Genomic DNA, 10,602 nt, shown 5'->3' on the forward strand with positions numbered 1-10,602 from the left:
TAAAGGGAAACATTTGCTTGTGACCAATAAAATTTGTGGCGTTAGTTTACTGGCCTGGCTCACTCACAAATAAAAAGACGCCGTGAAGCTGAATTACATTTCATAGATAAACTCACAAATTCATATTAGAGACATTACCACTGTGTATCTCTATATCTAATTAGCATCATTTCCACACACTCACCAGCCATATGCCTAGAGGGTCGGACCATTATTAGATTTCAGCCGCCTTTTTCTGTTTTTTTTTTTTAAGGAAAGATATTTAATCCATAATTCTTTTCTTCTCCTCACCACGCCTGTGTTTATTTCTTTTTCCTCTCTCTAGAGAGCTGGCGGAGATCAACAGGAAACACATTCAGGATTCTGTCTCTTTAATTCGCGGGGTAAGTACACACACACAAAAAAAATAAATTCCCTCCCGAAGCTTTTATACGACAGCTGAACATTTCCCCCGAGAGATTCTTTATCCAATCTGTCTGGCTGTAACACAACCCTCGACGTCACCGTCCCCCTTTGGCTCTCAACTATGTTCCGACGCAGAGTGCAAATTAAATCCACAGACCGTCGTACATCGATCTCGTTACTGTTTCTGCAGCTGGAGGACGAGCAGATCAAGAGGCAGGAGAAGCTCGCTCTGAGGCATCGGGACGTTCTGCAGCACATCGACGAGGAGCTTCCACTGGTGAGCCCCGGCAACACTGGTCTGACGCAAAACGCAGTGCAAATGTACCAAGAAACACGAACAACGGCTGTTCATAACCAGCCGGCCGTATTCTGCACTGCTTTACTTACTACACTGGTCTTTAACTTTTCTATGAAAGAAATTAAGACTTGTGGATTTAATGAAAATGTAGGTATGATTCAAATATGTAAGGCCAATAAGCCCAAAATACATCATTGGCAACTTGTACAAAAGTTTTAAAAATCAATTCTTAATTCAATTCATGACATTTTATATTTAGTTGCCAAAAACTTTGCTTGCAGTTACCAAAAAGGCGGAAGGCACCATCTTCTGCACCGTGTGTCAGATCCAGATGTAAATAAGTGGGAATAAAAGCTGAGATGTGATCCCTTTATCATACTAATTGATGTTTTCAGCCCAAATTAAGGGATTTCGCTCACTGTTCCGACACTTTTAGGAGGGATCGAAATCGTGATTTTTGAAACTCTGAAACCTCTCCTTCCTCGAACTGCCTAAATTCAGCACAAAAAGTGGGAACATTTTAATTTGTAATCATTTTTTCTGTCACAATAATGCTCTCTAACCAAGGTCACTCTATTAGTTACGATTAGCCTTGTTTTTATTCCCATCTGGTCACATTGTAATAACAGTCGCCAATGCAAACAACATGATTTGTATGTTTTTTTAGTTTGCATGTCACTCGGTGGTTGAGCGTGACGTTTCCCCTCCTGTGCAGCTGGAGACTCGGCTGCAGCGGGAGCTGGACGAGGAGCACCGCCGGCTGCCGGAGGAAATCTGCCAGCACCTTCAGCTGGAGCTCCAGAACAAAGGTCTGAGCTGGGACGCGCTCTTCTCGTCCAGGTCCAACCACAGCAGCCCCGGCTCGGGCTCGGGCCCGCCCTCCAACTGCTCCACGCCGTCGTACCCCTCCACGCCCAGTCGGAGCTCATGGAACACCAGCATGGACAATAGCACCGCCTCGCTGGCCGACTCCACGTCGTCGTCCACCACCCCCGTCCTGTCGGAGGGCGAGGTGTCGTTCGGCTGAAACGTTCGCTTGCACAAAGGAGAACACACACATTCAACAGGGGGTCTGTAATGAATATAATGTGGGATAGTAATAATAGAGATTTACTCATTTTATTGGGTTTTTTTTTTTTTTTTTTATTACCGACTGTTTTGTTGTTGTCCAAGGAGCTGTACATTTTTTTAAAATTTTGCTCTTATTAGAGGATTCTTCTGAATCATAACCCGTATTTAGAAAAAAAAGCAAACCAACCTTCACCTTCTTTTTATTGTCGTATCCTTCCCGTTTATTTTCTTGCAGATTTACTATTTGTGTTTGTTCCACCAAGCTTTGCGGGGGATTTTTTTTTTTCTGTCGGAACGCAAACTTTTAAAAGCTTTTTTTTTATTTGCCTTTTTGGGGAGAACTTTAAACTGTGGGAAAACTGCAGCATGACCATGAATGTTTAAGAATTTAAAGGAAAGGAATCAACAATAATAGCATGAAGAGGGAACATGAACAAAGAGGGTAGATTTTAGTCCCGACTTTTTTAAAGAAAAAGGAAAAAAAAAAGGTATTATCTTGGTTTTTAAGATGTAATTACAGTGGTTGACCAGCAAGCGGTGCTGCTGCCTCAACCTTTTGACTTTTAATTGATGGTTTTGCTCGATGTGTTCATTCCCTCTGATAATCCTGTTATATACACACACACACACACACACACACACACACACACACACACACACACACACACACACACACACACACACACACACACACACACACACACACACACACACACACACACGGGATTTGCTGCATCATTGTTGGATACACAGCGCCTGGCCTCCGACCTGCAATCAAATCATAGCGTGAGGTTTGCGGGGTCATCCTGCGTCCATCTGGCCACAAATTATGAGCGCGTAGGTTTGTGAGTGAAGGTTTAAGTGACGTGATGCTTTCGCCCTCTAAATCTGGAAACACACACACACACACACACACACACAGACGCCGACACACACTCGCACGGATGCAGTTTATTGGTTCAGAGGCCCAAAGTCTCTAAAATCCTCATCTCATCCAATCTACTCCCTGTCTGAAAAAAACAACACACACTCAACAAGGACAGCTCTCAACACATATATGATATTACATTTTCTTTGTTGTTGTTTTTAATAAATGGAGATTTAAAACTCCACGGGGATGTATGCCCATGCATGCAGTCACTCGTTAATCTCTTGATGAGGAATCTGCATTTGGGAACAGTAAAACTTTCTGCTTAATGGAAAGACACTGCTCCCTGTGTGTGTGTGTGTGTGTGTGTGTGTGTGTGTGTGTGTGTGTGTGTGTGTGTGTGTGTGTGTGTGTGTGTGTGTGTGTGTGTGTGTGTGTGTGTGTGTGTGTGTGTGTGTGTGTGTGTGTGTGTGTGTGTGTGTGTGTGTGTGTGTGTGTGTGTGTGTGTGTGTGTGTGTGTGTGTGTGTGTGTGCGTGCGTGCGTGCGTGCGTGCGTGCGTGCGTGCGTGCGTGCGTGCGTGCGTGCGTGCGTGCGCCCAGTTTGTCAGCCCAGAGAGGGACATCAGATGCTAAATTAGCAACACTACTGTATGAGACAGTCCTCTTGAAGCTGCACTATGACAGCTTGATGTGAAAATGCACTTGCCTTTATTATTTGTTTTTTTTTTTTAAAGTGGAAAACGCTCAAGAACACATCCCTCTCCTGTATCCGTCACTCTTATGTCGATTTTAAGTATTTTCTGTTGCTTTAGCTTCACCGAAGCCGGGAACAAGGCATCAATTTCTTTTTCTCTACACGACAAACATAGAAGCAGTTTATGTAAATATCAGTTAGGCTGAAATAGGTGTATTTTACTTCCTCCAGCGTCGGATCTCCACTCCAGTCAAATATTGAATGTGGGATTTCTAATGGTACATTAAGTTAAATGTCTTTTTTTGTCTCTACCAAAGCTTTGCTGTATTTATTCCCCCTAATCCCCTTAAATCTTACTGCAGCTGTCTTTTTTTTTTTTTTCCCTGTTTTTTTTTTTTTTTTAACTTGTCCACATTGAGGGGTATAATGACGGTACTGTGTGTTTGCGTTCTGTGTTGATGTTTAGATGTATGTGAATTTTACTACTGACCACAAGTGCTGCTGAAGGATGGATGTCAGAGAGGAAAACATGGATGAAAAAGTACTTTTTTTTAATTTAAATTTTTTATCCTCTCTCACGTCCCTCCCTCAAAGAGTGCTGGCTGCCTGTCTGTCTGACCTCCCTCTAAAACTCAAATCTGTAAACAGTCGCACATTTAAATGGATTTCTTTTTTTTTTCCCTCCCAACTTTTTTAAAAATGTTTTTTTTTTCTCTCTCGTCACATCTTGTGTATGCACTTGGAAGTGTGCAGCTCTGCCTTGTCCAGCTTGCCAATACTTGCTGGTTTAATTCATGGGTCATTAGTTGGACGGCCACAGCAGCCTGAACCTGCAGGGGTCGGCGCTTTTCCCCCGAAATGCCAATACCGACCTCCGAGCTCTGCTCATTTAACAGATTGCCCCGCGTGCCGTTTGGAAATGATTTTGCTCAACCGTCTCATTTTGGACACTAATTTCATGATGTGCTCAGAGGCGAGGCTGCTGCCTGTAATTTGCCAAAACTGTCGACACATTCCTCACAGGTGGTTCTGCTTCAAGCCTCAGGGTGGTCCGACCCCCCCCCCCCCCCCCCGGCAGGACTTTATGATTTATACTTCAGGTACTTGAGGGGGGCTTTTATTCTTATAATGGAGGAAATCAAACATCCCCTATCATTGTTGAATGCACTTTTAGCTCTGTTTTTGATGTTTGTACAAGACCTTTTTTTTTTTATGTGAACATCAATACAACCACTTTCCAATGAGTTCTACCATTTTTTTTTGTGTGTGTAAACTATCAGTAGTTTCTGCCACAAAGGTTGTTTGGGTACATTCTCAATATTGTCTGCTGCACTTTGAGTTTCCATGTATTTGGTACTATTGAGAGGCACTTTTTTTGTGTGTGGTGATAACAGGATTTCAAAAAGATTTAAACAAACTGTTTTTGTAGACGTTTGAAACCCAGTCGAGGGAAACAACTACATGTACGGTACAGTTACAAGGTGTTTTGAGCATCATAGTATAAAACTCTATTCAGGAAAAGAAAGCAGTTAATACGTCTGTATTAAGGCAAAAAGTCCAAGCTATTATTTTAATTGCTTAAAACCAGCTTATTTTAGTTTGAAATGGTTAGTTTCCGAAGTCCGAAGTCAGTTTACTGGTGTAACTGACTCACTTTATATTCATTTATTGTACATACAGTGCAAAAGTCCTGTTTGTGTCCCTCTTGAGGCTCGGAGATAAAGAGGTTTAAATCGAGTTCAAATTAGTTTAATTGAATGTAAAATGCGTATTAGTGGTTACAGCCTACGTTTTCTGGAAGCTGGATGATATCTGCTCCATTACAGTTACTTATTTAATCAGTAAAGTACATGAACCGTATTCAAAAGTTTCTTTTTCCCTAACTTGTTTACCAGGTTTTACTTTTGGTAGTTGGCCCACCTCGTGGCCAAAGAATGTAAACCTTTTTTCAACCCTGCTGCAGACGCAGTATCAGTGATTTTAAATGCAAATCTTCAAGAATCAACATTTTTCTGTCAGTCTTGCAACTTTGCATTCGCTTTCAGAAAAGGCCACATTTTAGATGGAAATATGTCGATAACTACTAATATTTAGGAAACTCGCTAAAACGGACTAAAACGAATGTAGGACATGATGCAACAAGCCATCAAAAGATATCAATATTTTATAATGATTCAACCTGTTTCTCTTTGGAAATCTAGATTTCTTTCAAATCTGGAGCTTTGGAACTAAATTTAAACGAAGTGGAGGGACGAGCTAATAGCTGTGGTTTAGTTCCAAAAGTTAAATTAAATCAATACTTTCATACTATACAACTCAAGTTCTGCATTAACATCTCTGATATATTTGTTTTCAGTATGTGTTCATATATTTCAAATGGTCACTTTTAATAATGTGCGAACTGGAATTCTACATTGTCCCTGTTGTAATCGGTTCGACCACTAGAGGGGGCACGACACACCGTAATCATTCATAAACAGACAATACATTTTCTTGAGAACCGTCCTCCTGCTCTTCATGTTTTACTTTACTTCCTGCTCCAACCTGCTTTGTTTTTATGGTCCTACAGACTGTTTAAAAAAAAAAAAAAAGTATTTAATTAAGCGTGTTGACAGCAGAGAGACGTGTACAACATGCAGGGCAGCAGCTCCCTGAGGACCAGGGTCGATAAAACACTGTGCTAAATCTTTAGCATGAGCACTGTCGTCATTTTAAAGCCTCGCATGTACAAATACAAGCCACTGTTTTTACGAATGGGCGCCACACTGAGGTCTGCTGAGATGCAGAATTGAGATCTAAAATTCTTTCTCATGTTAGGATTCCTTATAACTTCTATCCCCAATTCTGTTTCAGTACAGTTTAATTCCTGACCTTCCTGCGTTTATCTCTCTTGAGTCTGCGCGCTAACGCCGCTTGCAAGTTTCCTTCCCGCCAGAATGAGGCCTGGAGGTTTCTTCACATCAGGTGTGAGCTTTAGCCTCCAATTCCTATTTGTGGAAAACTCTCGTTTTAAGACGAGCGTGCACAATATCGTACTCGGGACGCGATCTCAGTGGCGTGCGAGGCGAGGCGAGGCTACGCTCACTTCATCGCCACACTCTCTCCTGGACTTTGCTCTTATTAGACATTTGGTGCGAGTTTGGCCCCTGTGGCTCGCCCTCAGGACTCTGGCTGTCATGTGTTCTGTCCCTGTCCTATTTCCTCGCCTCCAATTTTTTTTTCTTTTTTTTTTTTTTTTCCTCCAGTAATGAGACCATCTTATACTTTCGGACTACTTAAATTATTAAAAAGCCAAAAGCATTTGGCTTCAAATTGTGAAAGACGGCATGCGGAACACATTAGACAAGACGTCTAGCGAGTGTTAACACTGTATATGTAGTGTATATGATTGTCTGATATAAAGGGAATACTATACAACGATCCAGATGTAATATTTTATTGTTCCTACATAATTAATATAAACTACATGACTGAATATTCAGTAATAAACATCTAACTTCTTATGGAGCTTAAAGGTGACTGTTTTGTCTTATTCACCATTGATCACGTGGAGAATTTTCACTGCTGCTTGTGCTTTTTCATATATGTCACTTATTTCTTGGTTTTAGAATGGAGAGTGTTATTGTAAATACTCCATATTACTGTATTGAAATTCTATAACTTCTTTTACAAAACACCATTTTATCGCAGATTTTAAAATGTATCCTCAACCAGCTTGTTCTTTGTTATAGATTACTATTATCCCACAATAATGAGTAATGGATTTCACTCACGTAGTACAGTCGTATCACTTTAAGGGCCAGATTTAGGGTCAAAGCATCGACATATTGGAAGACGATGACCACAGCCAACATAACGAAACAAACATCAATGCACCGAAGTAAGAAAAACTGCAGTCCAACTTTCTCTCATTGGGAGCAACGATAAAATCAACACAATTATCAGAGCAGACAGTGAGTCATTGAACGTGTTTACAAACGCTGCAGTCATGAACAAACAAACAAAGTTAGCGGTCAAAAATTGAAACGGCCTCAATCTGATGCACAACTAATTATTGTTATTGTGCGGTTTGTCGTGATACGAAAGCAGATCGTCAACAGAGGCCGTTTCATGATGAAGGGGTTTTATGTGGATAAAACGTGAACACGTTCTCATTGACACCAGATACGGCTCATTTGTTAGGGTGCAAATTCACTCTTAAAAGGTTTTAAAAACGTTTTGTATGTTAAAACTCTTAAAAAAAAAAAAAAAAAAGATGTTTAAAAAAAGAGTTACAAACCTAAATAGCTCAACAAAACCTTTTAAAAGGCAGAAACCAGCTGTAATCCAGTCTGAACCAAGTGCATAAACCAATTAGTCTAAATGTTAAAAATCAGTTGAAACCAACTAAAACCCAGCCAAAAATCAGTCTGAAACATATTCACCATGGGTAGAAAATGTTTATTTACAAGATGGAAACTGGACAAAACCAGTTAATAAAAACCCAGCCTGAATAATCTAAAAGACATTAAATCAGTTAACAACCCATCAAAACTATAAAGTACAGGTGAAAACTGTTTAAAATCAGCAGAAAGCCAGTTAAAAACCAATAGAAATTGCTACAACTTAATCCTGGTCAGAAATCACATGTTGAAAATCAATTTGAAAACCAACTAGAAACCAGTGAAAAGAAACAGTCCAAAAGGTATTTATAAACTAGGTAACTTAGAAACAAACAAACAACTATTTAAAAGAAACTCCAAAAGTCGGCCAAATATCCCATTTAAACTTAGTTAATTAACAAATAACAAACCAGAAACCAGTGTAAACCCACTGACTAAACCCATTTTGAAGGTTATCTTATCTCTTCCTCCTCTCTTCCTCCCTTCATCCCTCACTACTGCTGCTGCTGCTGCTGGTGCAGAGTCTGGAAGGATATTTTGAATAAATAATCCATCACTGATTACCTGCTCCAAAATCCGCAGTAATCAGCAACACAATAGAGTCCCGGAGGAGACGATTGGTTTGTGGGATTAATCGCCAGTTTATCCGGAATGAGAAATGTGCTCCTGCTTCTACCTGCTTCTACCTCCAGGAAGTCTGGGAGCCCCGATAAACAAATCATGTCACTGTGAGATCTCGTCCCGCGACGTCTCGTTTTCACTCTGCACCTTCACTTCTTCCCATCGTCCCCGACAATGTTTGCGCGTTGCTTCCTCCTTGACTGTGAACATTCTTGTCTGTGAAGGCGAGAAACGGAAGTCGGCCTTCTTGTTTTCACCTCTTCCCCACTGAGAAAACGTTTTTTTTAATTTTGTGCGACGAATACTTAATAAGCTGTTTGTTCAAACTGCGGCGCCAATTAACCGACTAAAGAAGTGTCGAAAATCTTTTTATGTGTGGAGGCAAACATGGAGGCCCCCACCCCCCTCCCAACCCCCACCCCTCCACCCCCAGAGAGGAGAGACGATCACCGCGGCGTGTCACGTCTCGTCTTCTCCCGCATCCCACCGGGTGAATCTGTGTCGGCATCATGTCCATCAGTCCCCGTCTCATCATGCTCCAGTTTGTCTCCAGCCTCACTTTGTCTCGACCACTCTCCTCCTCTTTCTCGCCGTCCATCTTCTCCTTTTTTTCCCCCTACTCTTTCATGCTTCCCCTCCTCCTCCACCTCCCTCCCTCCCTCCCTCCCTCGGGACTGTTGTGTTTACTCTTCGTCTCGTTCTCCTCCAGCGGAGGAAGGAGGACGTGTCTCACCGATGTGCTTCCCGCCGGCTCGGTGTGGGAATATGCAGCTGCCACTTCGCCGGGCTCGAGCTGACGGAGAAGAACGGGGCAAGGCGTGACGATGCAGAAATGTACAAATCGGGCACAAACACTTTCAAACCTCCACATCAAAGCCTTTTTGTTTTAATCCTTATTAGTTCAGTCTTTGATACACAAACACTCACACACACACACACACACACACGCATGTCGAGGCTAATTTAGTCTTCTCACCTTGCTATTCCCAAAGAGCCTGAAAACAAATGAGGGCAGCACCGAGGGGCTGTTTACTGGCCAACAGAGCAACCGTGCAGAGTGTTGGTCAGGTCCCAAGTGTATGTGTGTGTGTTTGTGTGTGTGTGTGTGCCAGCCAGCTCCTTCAGCCTGTATTAGTGTTTATCAGGCTTTCATAGAAAAGCTCACGTTCGTTAGAATTAATGTAAAATGAATGCATGAATAAGAAGAGCGTGTCGACTGACTTTAACCTTGACCTTCTGTTTCAGAGGGATCTTTATGCCAAGGTTTCCTCGCACACTTTTCAAAATAAAACGAAACAAAACGCTTGGATAATAACAGCATAGACTTCATGCGTTGGCTGACTTTCTCAGGTAACATAAACTAGTCGTCGTTCAACAAGTCAGATCAGAACTTCAACACAATAACACAACTGTGTAATGGCCACGGTGTCATTTGAACCTTTTCTGAGGCTGATTTGATCTTTTCACAGTTGCATTATCATACTAGGGGAACAAAAAAAAAAAAAAAATCAAATTAAGCCTTGTATAAAGAGCCAAGATAAAAAGAGAGACTCAGAATGTGTTCAGTCGTGTGTCGCAGGCGCTCACTCTCCACTTGTAATGTTTTAATAATGAAATGCTTGCAGCAAACAAAGCCTCTGATAGAAACACCTCAATATTAAAAGACAGAGGAATCTTTTACAAGTTTATTAATTTTATTAAATTCATTTAACGTTGCCCATAGTTTGGACACCTTCCATTCACTTTTTACTTCAGTAATTTTCTTTCCTTTCACAATTTTTCTTTAAAAAAGGTTTTAAATGAGCTTTTTTAGGTACATAAAGAGATTGTTTTTCATTTTTGAAATCTTGATGGCATTTTTTAATAATAAATAGCAAATACATTCTTGAATATAAGAACAAGACATACCTGATCAGTTTGTTTGTTAGTTTTTTTCCTATTTCGGGGTCTCTATTCCATATTTATGCATTTCTCGCCTCAGTTTTTTTCCTGTTGTATTGTTAGACACTTGTGAGCACATTTTCACATTTAATTTATCTAAAATTGTTTCGACATTGGCTGACTGGGATTGTCCATCCATGACCCTTCTTTGGATAAAGTGGTGTAAAAATAAAACCAGATGAATGTCTGACAGTATAGCGTGGAATAAAGAACAAAGTGGTGGTCTTTCTATGGTAGAAACAGAACACACACACACTGCAAGCGCTTACCGGTCAAGTTTTATTTCATCTTTGAGAAAAACAAAAAGAAACGTTTGGTCTTT

At 41.0% G+C, this 10,602-nt stretch overlaps 1 protein-coding gene across 1 annotated transcript in view; it reads left to right on the forward strand.

Annotated features, from left to right (window-relative positions):
- The window catches only part of plcb3 (phospholipase C, beta 3 (phosphatidylinositol-specific)), a 46,120-nt gene extending 44,255 nt beyond the window's left edge, over positions 1-1,865 (forward strand). Inside the window, exons 32-34 of the mRNA XM_080518722.1 lie at positions 326-383; positions 596-682; positions 1,419-1,865. Of these exons, the coding sequence (XP_080374848.1) occupies positions 326-383; positions 596-682; positions 1,419-1,730 (457 nt within the window). The 3' untranslated portion in view covers positions 1,731-1,865. The remainder of the gene's footprint in view (positions 1-325; positions 384-595; positions 683-1,418) is intronic.
- Positions 1,866-10,602: the final 8,737 nt, after the last annotated feature.

The sequence above is a fragment of the Blennius ocellaris genome (assembly GCF_963422515.1).
Source record: "Blennius ocellaris genome assembly, chromosome: 23".
Classification (NCBI taxonomy): domain Eukaryota; kingdom Metazoa; phylum Chordata; class Actinopteri; order Blenniiformes; family Blenniidae; genus Blennius; species Blennius ocellaris.